We start from the raw sequence: 17,240 nt of genomic DNA on the forward strand, positions 1-17,240 counted from the left end.
AGAACTGAGCAAGATTTTACAAATAAAGAAACGTTTTTGCCTCAAAGTTTTAAAATTACTTGAGAGTGAAGACCTTTTGATTCAAAGCAGCCAAGGATATTTGAAACAAATATCTTTTGTTCTTGGATTAGTAATAGGAGATAATTTAGAATTAAATAGATTACTTGGTTTGCTAGAGTCCTTTTCTATTTGCTTTTTCTGTAGGTTTTATAAAATGCATAAAAATAACACATACCAAGCAGAGAAAGAAACAACAGAGGATCCTGTCCTTTTGAGAAATATTTTTAATTATAATGATGATATTCAATATGATTGTGCAATGTTTCTGAAACAGATTTAAAAGAAAAATGTGTATTTCATGATCCTTTCATATGATTGATAATTACAGCGCTGATGAATTTTATGATGTTCGAGAAAGTTTTCATAATATTGATATGATTCACATTTTAAACAACCTTACTAATGGCAAGAACAAATGCTTTGATCTAATTTCTTTAAATAATAGAATACTTATGTTTGATTATGTACCTAAACATTCTATAAATAAACCACCATGCAGCATCTCCATCGACAGCCTAAAAAGAAAAAAGTTGAAAATGACTGATTCAGAAATGTTATGTTTCGTTAGATATTTTGGAGTCATTATTGGCGATTTGGTCAACGAAGATAATCCATATTGACAACTTTATTTATTTATGCGTCAAATACTTGACTAATGTACTCACAAAAAGATTATCAAGAAGTTCTAGCACTCGTTTAAAAGTTTTAATGCAAGAACACCATGAATTGTTCATTTCTTTAACGGGAGAAATCTCTCTTTCCAAAAATGCACCCAACAATTTCTAACTCATTATCCGAGAATTATTGAGCAAAGTGATCCAATTTCTCATTTATCAATCATTCATTATGAAACTAAACATAGAGATCTTACTCAAACTGCTACAGCTAATATGTCTCGTTTGAATATAGCCCATTCCCTTGCTGTAAATTACCAGATAGGTTTGTATCATCGATTCCTGTCAAAAGAAAATTTAATACCTGATATGCTGAATCTAGTAACACTACGTGTATTGTCGTAGTGTGGTTACATAACATGTTACCATTTACATTCTTTCTGTTGAACTTAAGACATATCGGTTGCATAAATTTCAACTAGGTTGATTATAAAGAAATTACTTGTAAATTAAGGATGATTGTAATAACAGGCGCTGAAGATTTATATCTATTATTTGGGAAAATGGTCGTTTGCAAATCGTAACGTTTGTCCATTTCTTGTTTGTTTTTAAATACTAGATTATCTGAATATGTATTAGATTACAAAGTAGAATCTACAGAAGATTATATATGTATCAGAATAAATAATTTGCTTGATCCAAATACTCTTTATATTCATATTATGGCTAATGACGAAATATATGTTGTGCTTAATTACAATATTTAGAAAAAATTCTATCATACAAAATTAGATTCATACAAATTTAGATTATTAATTTTATTATATAAAACTTCTGTTGCCAATCTAAAATAAATTTTATTTGGATGTAATGCGTAATCAATTCTTTTCCTATACAATGTGATGTAATTAAATATATATTCCTTTCTGCAATAATATAGGCTATGTAGAGCCGACATATTGCGGAAATGAATGTACAATTGTTAATAGAACAATCGATTTGCTAAATTGTTGTTTGTACCTTTTGCTAATAATTAATATTGCTAGCAAACAAAAATCTATCCAAATCTCTTAACAAAAATCTAGCAAATACGTGATTGTTTTATTATTAATAGTTGATTGGAGCAGATTAGTATCAGTCCCCATGACGGAAAAATTAGCTTGGACAACCAATTAAAAATAACAATCATATTCATTTTCAATATTAATACATTTGTTGTCATTATATTTACAAATCAAATTTGTTACAGGTACCGGTGGCTTGTTAAATTAACAAAATCTTTCCTCTCAGTGCTTCAGTGCAATGCTTCATGTTCCGTGATGGTAAGTCATTTAAATTGTTTACGCCTATATCACTCTAATAAGATTTGTTTTTTAAAAAAATGTCGGATTAACAACGCTGCATCTTTGTCAATTTGCGAGTGACTTAAACATTATGAACATATGAGCTAATTATACTTCATTGCTGGGGAGGACTCCAAAGAGAGTCGAAACGTTCAAAATAAAGAAGACATCAATTCAATATCTGATTATTGATTATTCATTAAATAATTGCGCCGTTTATCATTGCTGACTCTCATTAGCCTACTGTATTTATTTTTGTATCGTTAAAACTTACGAATAAAAATTGAGATAAGGTTAAAAGAAGTATCAAAGTCTGAATAAAGAATAGAGACAGACTAGAAGTTCATGAGAATTCAGAATAATATATACAGGATGGATACTAACAATAAATATTCTAAAAGATATTCTTTAAGAGATGATTTATCATACAAATTCAAAACGAAAATTCCACATGTCTGTAACGGTTTAATTTCAAAGAATACAGGATATCAAAGTTGAAGAAAAAATTTCATTTTTTCCAAAAATATCAGAAATCACTCAAGTCATTTTGATGAAATTGATTTTCAAAATTTTTGGGAAAAACCAAAATTTTTCCTTCAAAATTTTTCCTTTGACTCCCTGTATCTCTGAAACTAAGCTTTCATTTTGAATTTGTGTAAGAAATCACCCTTTAAAATCTTTTAGAGTGCTTGCAATTAGTATCTATCCTGTATGTAGAAGCCGATTATTCATCGAGAATTCATCTTAATTAATCAACTAATTAAATTGATTGAAACTCAACTTGACAGTTACCTAATATTCCTTGACGCTTCAATGTTCTTGTAAGAAAATTATCGAAGAAATAAGTACGAAGAAACATATTCAGAAAAAAGGCTGTATTAATAGCATTAATCCGACAGTCTATTAACAAATACGTCATGCTTTAATACATGTTATTTGTTTAATTAAAAAAACTGTGGCACACAAGAAACATAAAACAATAAGACGTAAACAGTAACAAACAACATGCTGATCTGCTTACTGCTTAAGTTTTTATATGCTGTAACCTTTATACTGTCATTGAATTAACAAGATTGTTTTCAATTGACTGTTATTGGCTAATGTTCTTAATGAAACATTAATTTTTCCGATTTTATTCAAGTAAACATTTAGGTAAACACAGATCTGAAAATAATTTTGTTTGGAACATCAAAATATTGATGTAAGATGCTCAAACTGATTACTGCATTGAAAAAATACTAAATTTTAATAAATATTTGTTCCAATAGTTAATAACTAAATAAATATTTACTAAATATAAACATATATTTATTTCATACAAAAATTATTAATTTAATTCAACTATTATTTTTTTATTAAGTTGATATTTATTTACTGTAAGTAAATGTTTGTTTAATACTATCTAAAGAAATATGTATTAAAATTCAGTAAATTTTTCTATATAGAATGTTAAAACTTTTTACAGCATGTTGTCAATAGCATTCTAATTATTTCGGTGCATGAAAAATATTTTCAGATCTTTATCTAGCTAAATAATATTTAATTAAATAGTAAAACCGTTTTTTCCTTTATACACAAATTCCATCCTTTATACACGATTTCGTGAGCTGAGAATCGAGGTAGACTGGTTCGCGATTCTAACAACCGGCAACACGCCGGCACTCGGGCAGGCCGGCCGCTACCTGGCGCAATCGTCTGCGATTACGTAATGGAATTCGATAATCAAGCGAGCTGACCTACCCGCGTCTACATGAATGTCTATCCGCTATACGAAACTCGGGTCTCCCGAACTGCGACTGCAACCGTCAGGTTTCTCGAGGACACTCCCGAAGAGACACGCTTCGCTCGAAATTGCAAAATTGCCGAATTCATTCGACGAAAGGGCCACATTTCTTCCGATCCTTCGTCAATCCACACCTTCGGAACCATGGCTGACTGGTGAATTTATCTAGATAGCATAGAATCGTGCACGAATGTGCGCAAATTACACGAACTGGCCTTTCACCGACAGTCAGGCGGCAAACACAGTAATAACGCATCGAAATTTCCATACTTTTGCGAACTAGGTTAGATGTTTATCGTGCGATTTCATAACTTACCTCCAAGACCTTATTAAGTCGGACTCCATTTGAAACTCATCGAAAAACGCGGTTTGAGCCACATTTCGATTCGTTGAAAGGAGGATGTTTAAAAAAGGGGTCAATTTCTCTACGAACAGGTGTAAATAAAAGGAATAAGTATAGTGTTCTTTATGGATGATTTGATCTCCTAGATATGATAAAGTTATATAAAATTTTTATCGTATCCAAAATCTATAAACACTTCCTTTTATTCACACTCTTTTTTTGATTGAACCGACTCCTTTTTATATCCTCCTTTAGTCCTTGAAAAATCTTTTTTTTCTCAACTAAAAAGAAATTGACAAGAGATTGTCAGTTGTTAAAAGACGTTATAATGCATGAGAGACACGCACTTTGCGCATAATAATTATCTAATTAATGACCAAGCAAGAAGCGGCTGAGAAGTCAGAAAAGAATGCATTGAACAATTTTGCAGCCGGCTGTAGAAGTGACTGAAAAGTGACGTTCCCTCATTTATCGCGTCACCTCGGTTTTCTTACGAGCTCAGCTTACAGATTATACGTGCGCTCGCTCCCGAAGACGTGTGCCTGTATCATCGCATATACCGGTGGTAGGAATGTGCAATATGGTAAAAGTACATGTATCGTTACGGAGAAAAAAAATGATTTTTTATTCTCTAAATTTCTTGGAAGAATAAAAATATTTGCACTCTTGAAGAACAAGAGTGGCAGATTTTCACTCTTTTAGAGTGAAACTTTTAGAGAACCACTCCAAAGGAAAGAAACCTCACTCCTTTTTTGGAGTGAATCTTAAAAAGAATGATCTCACTTGAAAAGAGTACCCCCATTATTAAAAAATAGTGAAAATATTTGCATTTTTGTACCAGAGTGGCAGATTTTCACTTCTTTGAGATTTCACTTTTTTTTTAGTAAGATTCATTTCAAAAAGGAGTGAAAGTTCTTTCTTTGGAGTGAATCTCATTTCAAAAAAGTGAAAATCTGCCAATCTTAGAGTGCAAATAAATTGTCAATCTTTTTCAAATTAGTGGCAGTAATTTTACTTTTTTGGAGTGAGATTTCATCTCAAGAAATTTAGAGAGCGCCTTTGAACTTCGAAGGCGATTTGTAACCGACATTTTTGCAAAAAATCGATTTTTTTCGCATAATGATATGTATATCGATACGCTTATCGCACATCCCTATCGAGATGGGCGGCCGGCGCCGCAATTAAACGAAAGAGAGAACAGGGAGAAGCAAATCAGGCCCGATTCGGCCGACTGGATGACCATGGAACATGAAAGTGCGTCCCACATTCATAATCCGCGATCTGATCTGTCGGGTATGGGACATTTTCGAGCTTCTTTTTACGACTGTTGCTGCAACTCGCCTCCACCCTCCCACCCTTTTTATCTTTCCTCTTCGAGATAGAAGAGTCAAGTGAGTTCCAGACTCGATATGAATCCTCTCGCCTTAAGATTTAAACGGAAACTTAGAATCCTCGGAAGAAAACACGTATCTATACGTATAAATTAACACGTACTCAGTAAAGTGGTAATGTAGACCCTACTTAAAATTCTATTGTAATTAACATCTCTTGTAAAATGTTTTTAATTTGTTTTTAGATAGATATCGAAGTTGTGAAATAATTGTCGCCACGACTGCAATCTTGTTAACAATTAATGTTTAATTATTACAGTTTAATTATATCAAAGTTTTTTCGTATGATTTTTAATGTCAACGTGGTTTAACGTTAGTTTAAATTTCGTAAATAACGAGATAATATCCTAAATTAATTCTTAAAGTATTGTTCTTTTATTTTGAAAAAGTAAGTGAACTTGAATAACTACAGCCTTGGCCAAAAATATTAGGCACCTTATTAATCATTATTTAAAATTTTATAGTTCAAAAATTGATTTATGACATTTGATGTAAATTATATTTCGCTTCAAGCACTCTTTAAACTTATACTTAATGCCGGTAATTAATAGATAACAATGTAGGTAAAAGAAATTTCAGATAAATGAAGAAAACATAGATGTTTAATATTCTTTTACCAAGATTACATTTTCCAGGATATAATTAAATGTATGTTAATGTTTGGCAAGACACACATTAGAAAGCGTTTTTCAATGTGTTCAAGAATTTTTCTAGTTATTTCAAAATGGTTGAAGTATCCCTAGAGATATCTGCGAATCAAGGAAGAGATGCTCGTAGTAAATCGATAGTAAATATTCACAAGGACAGGATCAACGCAAAAGTATTGCTAGGAGAATATGTATTCATAAATAGAAACTTCTCAATACATTCAGAATTTTCTGCAAAGTCAAACATGAGAAGTCCAAATAGATCTGAAGAATTCAAATTCTGTAAAAGTATAGATAAAGATTCACTTTATCATCACATTCAGATAGTCACATAATGTTTCTTTTAAAGATTTTTCCCATTTTGTAAATTGTCTTCATCATTTCATAAATGTTTTACGTTACTTAACTTACGTAAATTAATATAAATTATCGTTTGTGATATCATTTATTAAATATAATTAAAAAATAAATATTACAAAAAAACAAAATAAGGGAACATTACGTTTTTTCTCTAATATTAACTGCGTATAAATTAAACTTGACAGATAGGATGATATTAAATGCCTCCAAATGTCACGTTCTGCATTTTCTCGTTACTTCTTTTTTCTTTATTATAAACACGGACAAGATATCGTGGTGCTGACGTCATATGTAGATTACTTCGGAATAGAGACAATTTAATAATGTTTCTTGTTCTTCTCGGAACGCGAAGTGTTTAATTTTATTTCAAGGAAGTTTTAAAAACAGAAAAGATTAAGAATCAATCGTATTCACATATTAAGATCTGGTTGCTAACATCCGCATGAGTGTAACATATTTTTCGATAACCATTTAGAGACTCAACGTAGGAGCTAATTAATAATTCTTATTATATAAGAATTCATATTATAATTAAAACCTATTATAAAACTTCTAGAGTCTATACATATGTTCTTAAAACTAAGGTAAGGTTTAAAGTAGGAGCAAAAAAAATGTCGACAGGATGCGTTGATACAATCTTATATGCCACGAACCATTTCTGTGACATTACGCCATGTCCATCTTTAAAATCATGATATCATCAGAACAGGAGATAATTTGATTTGTAGCACCTCTTCATGTTTCCGTAAATTTATTTGAAACTCAAACTGAATTTCCCAATCACTAAAACACATTTCTGTCGAATAATTGTGTAATGTCGCTCAATATTAACGGAAGTCTTTGCTTGGTAAAAGCAAAATATTTCCAAACCCGACAGTTTCATACGCAATCGGGCAGGTAAATACGGAATTGTCAACTTCCGATCTGCCCGGTTCAATTGTGAAACTTCGCGCGAGAGCGCAATTAGGCTAAAATTGCCGAAATCGTTTCACTTTTCACATAAAGATTTATATCTCAGAAATTATGAAGAATATTTTTAAGTTTTTTACAGCATCATAAATTATAATGTTTTCCCTTTCTTACTATTTAAAACTTTTACAGTGAATTGTCACTCTGAAGAGTAAAATTTCACTCTTGAATATTGAAAATTGAGCTACTCTTTTTCAAAACTAGCTCAATTTTGTTCTTTAAAGTAAAATTCCACTCCAAAGAATTTAGAGAATACGTAATTTTTTTCATAACTTTTTTGCATTATTATAATATTTTAAAAATGAGAATTGTTAACAAATGAATTTAGGAAATTCGTGCTAAATCGCACAATCATTAAAATCATTTGCAGGATTATTGACTTCCTTCCTCATTTAAAACATTATAATAATGCAAAAAAAAATTATATAGAGAAGAAAGGGAAAAGATTGTATTTTAGTGCAATTAACTTTAACTTCGATGTACTTACTTTTGATCTAATTCTAAGAACCAGAAAAATATAAAAAATAAAAAATAAGTTAAACCGAAAATAAAGTTAAACAACATTAATACATTAATCGTGTGATCATTCCTGATGCATCAGTCTCGTTTTCTCTCTATTGTTGCGCAACTCTTCTTACACGGAAAGAACGGAATTATTATGTGTCACATGAATTTCAATGTCGCATTCTTTTTGCTTCGCGAATGACTCATTCAATGTCTAAAATCAGCCATCAACCAATTAATTTGAGAGGTATCGAGGTAGCCACTCGCTCGAGCGATTATTCATTCTTTTTTTAAATATCCATTTTCTTCTTATTATCTAGCATCTTTTCTACTGTTGCATCTATCTACTGTTATCTTCCTCGCGCGATAATAAAGTAATATACGCTATCATTATCTAGTCACACTATGTAAGAATATAAAAAAATATAGTAAAATTATTGTACACAAGAGTACGTTATTTGATTGTTTCACAGGAATGGCCACAATAGATTGCAATAGAATTTTATGATCTATCTATTAAGTATATCTCGTTAATCACTCGAAGCCATTTATCATAAATATCATCGATAGTGTTTTTTTTTCCAATTGTGATAATGTTAACATAAAATGACGAAGGAGCTAGAAAGAGAAATACCGTCGAATTAAAGTTCCATTACGATCGCCATTGTGTTTTAAAATATTATATGCTGAGAAAAATGTCTGGTTGGAAATGAATGAATCAATATATACGTAGATTTCGATTATATAAATCAGAATTCCGATCGTAATTGGACATTTGGGTTATCTCTTGACTAGAATTCGGATTTATATGCAATCAGAATCTATATTGATTCATTCATTTTTAATCAGAAATTTGTTCAGTATATACTGAAAGAAAAATATTATACATTTTACTGAGAGAAAAATATTATAAATTTTAATCACTTTGTTTGAATAGCGCCAGTTGAACATTTATTAAATGTAAACATATTTATATTCATGTATCAAATAATAGTTTTTGCAATAAATTCATTTATAAATTTCTAAGATAAATTATTAATATTATTTATAAAATTATATAATATTATTTAATTTATTATAAATTAATTATAAATTAATTTATTATAAGTTTCTAAGATAAATTATTTATCTAAAATGCTTATTAGCATCATTATTAAATGAATGATTAATTTAAGATGTTAATTTAAATTTCAGTTATGATTGCATTTCAAGTTCGATAAATCGTATTTATCAACGCTCAGTTTATAAAACTGAAATAATATATTTGCATTTAGTATTATTAAATACTAAAACTCGAAAAACTTTGATCGAAAAACAGAATTAATTCTATTAATTGATTTCTCATCATTATTCTTATATAATTTCGATTTATAATTGTTCATATATTATTTATTTAGTACAAGAGCCATTAATTTGATTCAACTATTACACTTTTTATTTAGCAAATATTTAAATAAATGTTATATTATTATTTAAACAATTATTTATTAAGCAAAATTTAAAAGGAAAACGGTCAGAAAGGAGCAATATTACAGATGTAATTCCGAAATCAAAATTATTTTATTATATAACAAGTGAAAGGAAAACAATGATTAAACCAATAATTGTAATAAGAGACAATGTCAAACGTTAATAACTTGTAATATACATAAATAAGTAAAAAATTGTATACATTGATTATTAAAATAAAAATAACAAATTATTAAAAAACAATCGGTCAGAGAACCGTGTTAAGTGTCCATAGAAAAAAAAATGTAGAGTCCGTTGAAATCGAATATTAAAAACTTAAGTGTTGAATGAGATGTCTACACAAGAATTCTTTATTAAAATTGAGTACATTTTTCTCTCAGTATAAATGCATTGTAATCCCTTTACTGAAAAAGTAATTTTGCTGAAGAATCTGAAAATTTGGTAGATACAGATCTGAAATAAAATTTTGTGGGACCATCAAAATAATTTTGCAAAAATCTTAAGTATATTGAAAACATTTTGATATTCTAGAAACCAATTTTGTCGTCCTACTTAAATTATTAAAATTATTTTTCAGAGCTGTATTTAGCTAAATTTTTAGATTCTTCAGCAAAATTGTTCTTTCAATGTTTCTTTCCGTTCTTTTTCGTATTAGCGTATGCAAATAGACCGAATTACGCCATAATACGCGTATAATAAATCTAGCTTTCCCGATCAGGCGTCGCGTTAATTAGCGCGTGCAAATATGCAATTCGAATGCGAGGCGCGTGATTTACGTGATCGGCAGGCGAGTCCGTCAATCACGTAAATTCGATCCGCGAGCACCCGCGATTTGTCCCCAATGATTTTGCGCAAGACTGGAAGAGGATGACTTTAATGTCAATGTTAACACCGGCGAACACCGGTTTGTTTCGTAAACAACGGCGGCAATGGACGAAATCGCGAGTGGCCAATCCGTTTCGGATCTCAAGGGGGGATATCGGGAGATATGGCACAAGAAACGTTCGCTCGTTCACTCGCGCGAATTGCGAAAGGCGGCAATGCCGGCAATCGCGATTGGATCATGCGCGCGCGCACACGAGAGAACATCTTGGGAGCTCGCAGTTGCGACACGCGCACGCAATTACGCAACTTGCGTAACATGCGCCACGAGCCAGCGACTCGCTCTCGAGGAACGTACCCGTATATTCGCCATGTCGAGCAGAGATTGACCGGTATACCAATTCATCTGAAAAGATGGATTCATCTGGAATATCTAATACCCGTGTCTGTACCAATAGGATGTACACTGTTAAAATGTCAAAAAAATAAAATAAAATTCAATATATACTTTTAAGTTACACAAATTAAATTTAATCACTAAGAAAAATTATGAATTATGAATAATTATGGGTTGAATTAAGTAGTAATTCTAAGACACTAGATATGTAGGTATTCCCATTCATCATTTTGGTTCTACTTGATTGATTATAGTAAAATTAGTGACAAAAGTTAATTAAGAAAAGCCCGCTCACCTCAAATTTTAATAAAAATACACTGAAGCGATTTAATATTTCGGTTCGCGGAGCAGAGCGATACTTTTTTTCTTGTCGAATCTTTATTTTTACGCAAAAACGTCGATCCAATCGATTCAATATTTTTATCCAAATTTGGACTTCTTAACATTTACCTTTGTCACTAACCTATTAATCAAGAGGAACCAAGATGGCGGATAAAAATACATACATATCCAGTGTCTTAGTAATTCTGGTGGAAAATAGATGAATCCAAATTTTTTGGTTAAATCTACTAGAATTCTAATTGAATAGAATTCTGATTGATATAATTATTCTGGTACAAGAAGAATTCTAATAGATTTTATCACAAATATTATATCAATTCCAGAATTCCGGTCTCAATTAGAATTCTAATAAATTTTTAAAAACCAAAAAATTCGTCCATTTTTTACCAGAAATTCTAATAAATTTTTAAAAACCAAAAAATTTGTCCATTTTTTACCAGAAATTTCAATGATTTAATGATACTATATATGTATGATATTATATGTAAGTATATATATATATGTATGAAATTTAGTGTACTTTTCATAAAATTTTGTGAAAGTTAGTACATTTTCCATTAAATTCTGTATAGATTTGTTTGAAACTTCATGCATGTGAACATTAAATTTAAGTTACCTGACTTCATTTTCATTTCACTATATTAAATGTTTCTGCTTGAAAGTTTTCGTTACGTTAAATTGAAATTTGCTATCTTGATATCTTTATCTTTTTCTAGTTTTAAGAATTAAAAAAGAATGAAGAGTAAATTGAATTGCGATTAAAGTCAATCTACATTGATAGAACGGCTATAAGTATGATTTGAAAGCAGCTTAGCAGAATATTAATTCAGAAGATTTCATTAAAATGAAGAAAATTTCTCATCGATTAAATATTCCTTTAAATAAAATTAAATATTTAATTATTTAGAATAAATATAGAGAGGAAGAGAAGAAGAGTGATTCTTTTTAAAAAAGATAATAGTAACTTGGAAAGCAAGTATTGTATTAATAATAAGTATATTGTATGTAGATAAGTTTGACTTGCATCTTGAAAATTGCATTAGACGAGAAGTAAATATATTACCGGTTTTTTAAATGTGTGTGTGTGTGTGTGTGTGTGTGTGTGTGTGTGTGTGTGTGTTTAAAACGATTTAATAATTTAAATAAAATTGATAAGAGTATATATATAGATAATAATAATAATAATAATAACTTTAATGGAGTGCAAATAATAAGAAATGAACATTATGTATATATGTATATGTTACGTTTTTCATAGAATATGGAAATTTTGAAACATTTGAAAGTTCAAAGCCCTTCCCCTGTCGCCCCTATTTGAAAGAATTCCAAAAATTAAATTGTGATTCCTCAGATATATTAGTATGACATATATTAGTTTGTAACTTTATTTGTGTGTACACTCTCTATATGCGTATTCTTTAATTTAATATAATTTAATTCTTTAATATAAAAATCGATTAGTGCAAAATGGTAATGGAAATACCGATAATTTTTTTGGAATTATGATTTTGTAATATTTTTTCTTTTCTTTCTTCTTCTTCTTTTGTAACTTTAGACGTTGCTCAATTTCTAAGTGCATGCAATAAAATCATTATTATGATTCTGATTATCATTATTATTACTATTATTAAATACTAATAATATTATTTCTCCTCTCGAGAGAATATATGATGTTGCTAAATCAATCGGATTTGCAGCATATTTCTGCAGCACCTCTAACAGAAGAAATCACACGAAAAAAAATTATTTCTCGTAATTCCTTTCAGTGAGAAACACACACTGAAAATACACTTCGAATCTGTCTTATTTTGTAATCGTGTTCAATGACATAATAACAGTAATATCAAGATAAGTTTTAGTATTTCATAATCAAAGATTTTGTATTACGATTTATAAAAAACAAGAACACACATTACGTACAATTGCGGCTGAAATTACTTCGGTATTCGTATCTCAGATACCGGTTTTCGTTCATACTTCACTCTTATCGATAATGCGCGACATATGTAGCACCATTACCTTACATATACCATAAAAAGTCTCAAAAATAAATGCATGCGTTTATTGATAAAAGTACATATGGATCACTCACTCGAAACGGAATCGATAACTTTGTTTATTTATATGTATATACATTTGTGTACTTTAAATATAAATACTGAATGTCGGTGCTTCCACAGAATATATCGAGCTTCGTGTTATACGAATCAAGGGCGATCGACGTTTTCGTATTCTGCTCTCGTAAGTGACCGTGAGGATTACACGAAGTTCTTTCCTCGACAAAGTTTCAGGTTTTCCTTTTCTTTTTTTTTTTTAACGACTCCACGTAATTCCAGTAAATTTCACTAGTATTAATCCCAAATTAATACTGTCAATGCAATTTGACCTAAATTGTTATTTCTTTCATTTTTCAATAAAAAGAAGGACGAAAGAGAAAGGGCTAAAATTAAGATCATGCAACTCGAGCGAAGGAAAGGATGCATTAATGACGGAAAGCTGTGTTTCGAAATGCATGCATATTTTATATACAAGAAAAAAAAACGATTTTACTGTATTTCATTTGAAGTATTTCAAAATTTGATGAAGTATTTCGAAAGGTAGATACAGATCTAAAAATAATTTCGTTCGACTATCAAAATAATTATGTAGGAAATTCAAGCGTAATGAGCAGTGCTGCAAAAAGTTCTGATGTTCTAGCAATCAGTTTCATCTTACATAATTATCTTCATAGACCAATTAAATTATTTTTAGATCTGTATCTAGTTAAATGCTTCAGCGAAACCGTTCTTTTCATATACACTCAGAACAATATTTTAAAATATACTTATTAGAAATTTTAGAAAAACTTTATTTTGTACTCAAAATAAGAATTTATTTTCTTTTTGAAAAATGTTATAAAATTGATCAGAGAAGCAATTTTATATATATAATAAGCAAATCGAATTTGTTTTAATTTAATAATTTTGATTAAGTATTAAACTTGCTAGGATTATATTTTGAATACTTTTAATAAATTTATAATAGATTTTTTACATGCATATACTGATAAAAAAAATAATACTACAACAGCATTAAAATAATTTGAAAATAATATTGTAATGCAATAACATTATTAATAATGAAACCAACACACCATATCTTTGATTTATAATTAATTAAATTTAATAAAATTATAATTTGTTTCATTAATACTCCTTAGAATATTTTCAATTAAAATAACGCTGCTGATATAACATAATTTTTTTCAGTGTACGGCATATATTTTTCTGTGTATAGAAATGATTAAAAATAATTCAAATTAGGTATAACCTGACACTACAACTTAACAGTATTATATATCTCAGGTATAATTCTATAAATAATTCAATTGAATTAAATATCTCTGCCAGACTTTTCATCGAGCAGAAAGTGACTAAATTGCACGTGCCAAGGTATTTCTGACGTCAATTACGCAACAGTATTTAGTTCTCTGATCAGACGAAGAAGAAGAAGAAGAAGAAGAAGAAAAAGAAGGAGAAAGATAATTCGAAGGAACAACGAGAGAGAACGGCAATCGAGAACGGGGCGGGCTCTCCTCGGGAAAGGACACGATTAATAACAGCCGATAAAAGTCAAGTGACTCGCAGTGACCCGACAACGGTGCGGTCAAGGTGGCGCGTTTCGTAATTCAACCGGTGCGCCTTCGCCGTCGCTGTCACCTGGCATGCCAATTACACCCAACGCTCTCGTCTTTTTCTCGCGCGCTATCGAGATAACCCACTTTCCGACCGGGCCGAAGAACTGGCTATTCCGTCGTGCTAGTCTCTTTCCTTTACGGCCGATTATTTCAATTCGCGATCTAGACAGCCGGATTTGCCGCGGTCGCCCGTATCCACCAACCTTCACCTATGCCGAAAGAATTTGCTCTTTTGCTAAAAATTTTCTATCTTCTCATTGCCCAATTATAGAGAGTTACGATTTTTTTTATTTATTTTCGGCATCACCTCACGATTGCACAACGTGACGAAATATCGTATATATGAAGTATCGTAGCGAATAAGATTTGGAAATACGAGTGTTAAGATAGCAGAACGGTTTCCCTTTTTAATGCAGAATGCGGAAACTTTTTCGGAGTTTATTATCCGACGCTTTGTAATTTTTACTGTTGTACTTATAGAGTTGTCATAAATTCCTTATCCTGAAGTTCCAAATAACTTTCTCTGATTTTCAATACAATTTCACGATTTTCCCTGATGCTTTTAAGAAGATTTTGAAATTTTTTTGAAATTTTGAAACTTTCATCTTGATTTGGAAATATATTTTGTTGAGGGAGCAATTAAATATGGCAATGTAAATTATTAACGTTGCTGACACTATTCTGTTAAGCATCGAAATGTAAATTCATTTCAGTGGTCAGTTTCAAAATAAATAATATCCATATCTCTCAAATTTAATACATTTTCTTGAATTGAATTGAATATATAGAAATAATTAAAAATAACTTAACTTGAATGTAATTTGACATTATGAATCTAACAATATAGACAGTATATGCATATTAAACTTCTTTGAAGCTAAAAATGAAAATGTTGCAGTTCCCTCATTTCCAAGCTTGTATTAAATTTTCTATTAATGCTTTCTAGAAAGAGAAATATGAGCAAAAATATGGAAGAGAGCAAAGTGGAAATCGAGTTTCTTATTTCCTTGTCACATATATTTTTTCACTTATAACGTCACTCTTCTTACATGTCTCCAGGTTTTCACGAAACGTGAGTCGCCGTAACATTAAGAAAACAGCCTAAGAAATCTGTTACAAGAGGCGCGGAGTCTTGCGACACGCCGCGCTAAGCAAACAGTTATAAATCACGAGTCTTGCTGCGGTTGACCCAGTCGAGGCTCACAACGCGCGAGGACATGGAGAATCAGACTCCGAATGACGTGTAAAGAGGCATAAAAGGCAGAGGACTTACCGGCGTACGTGCTCTTGAAGCTCTCATGAAGCTTGAAGGTGAAGGGAATGTGGACCTTCATCATCTCCATTTGCGGTATGCGTGGCGAATGCGTTATCACGCCGCCGCCGCCGCCGAACATCAAGTCGTCGCCGTGGACGCGTAGTACCATCATGTTCCTGCGATCAGACAGAATATACGCCTTTCAGATAGCTTGAGCAATTCATCGATGACCGGCGAGCCGGTTATCAATGATGTGTATTATCAAATCTTTGTATAATTACGCTAGGATAATTGTGGGCAATTTTACGATCAATTTAAGCTATTTATTGTTTCAATCCAAGAAATTTATTGTTTCAATCCAAGAATTACACGCTTGAATGCTAATTATAATATAAATCCAAGAATGACGAAATGTTATGAGATGTTTTGTTTCTTTTCTTCTTATTTTTAGAATCTTCAAATAAATCAGTCGGGACATATGCGAAGCGACGTATTAATTAATTTAACCTTATCGTCATTCCAATTTAAAAAAATCGTTAAAGACATTTGGCGGATAGTTATTTATAAATCCAAGAATGATGGAATATTCCAAGAATGTCAAGCGTCACTCTTTTATTATTTTTAGAAAATCAATTCCAAGTTTTCCAAATTTTTCCCATTTTTCAGGTACTATCTATATCTGAAACAGTGAATAATTATTGATATCAGTTATGTCAAGTATGTCACTGTCAATCAGTGAACAAAATGTGAAATCCCTGACCTAGCTTCTTTATTATATGATCTAATTAATCTTGTTTTAGTGCATAAATTCAATGAATATAATATTAGAAGATTGAAATTAACATGCAAATATCAATATTTTAATATATAATGCTCAAACATTCTTCCTTTTTTTAATTGAACTTCACTAATTATCCAGTGCCAAGTATGGTAATTAGTATCCACTAATTCAGATTTAGAGAGTAACTCAGGATAAATATCCTAATTTATTTTAATCGCCGAAATTATATATATTAATAGTAAAGAAAACAAAATTATTATTGCAGAAATTATTACTCGTTCTGATAATCGCAACAAAAAATAATTCTTACTTCTGATTAAAAATACCAAAGAGCTAGCAGAAAAATGCAAAAACTCTTCGCGAATAGAATCCCAAAGACCGTTAGCCTCTAACAATATAGGTCAATCGAGGAAAAGAAGTCAGATATGCATGATGAAAAGAAGTCAGATATACATGAAAGCGGTTCATCGAAAGTTGCCGGGC

At 30.6% G+C, this 17,240-nt stretch overlaps 1 protein-coding gene across 1 annotated transcript in view; it reads right to left on the bottom strand.

The window, feature by feature from the left end:
* The window catches only part of LOC108690226 (cell growth regulator with RING finger domain protein 1-like), a 32,082-nt gene extending 15,749 nt beyond the window's left edge, over positions 1 to 16,333 (bottom strand). The window contains exon 1 of the mRNA XM_018197414.1: positions 15,995 to 16,333. Coding sequence (XP_018052903.1) covers positions 15,995 to 16,148 — 154 coding nt within the window. The 5' untranslated portion in view covers positions 16,149 to 16,333. The remainder of the gene's footprint in view (positions 1 to 15,994) is intronic.
* Positions 16,334 to 17,240: the final 907 nt, after the last annotated feature.

The sequence above is a fragment of the Atta colombica genome, unplaced genomic scaffold, assembly GCF_001594045.1.
Source record: "Atta colombica isolate Treedump-2 unplaced genomic scaffold, Acol1.0 scaffold30, whole genome shotgun sequence".
Taxonomy (NCBI): domain Eukaryota; kingdom Metazoa; phylum Arthropoda; class Insecta; order Hymenoptera; family Formicidae; genus Atta; species Atta colombica.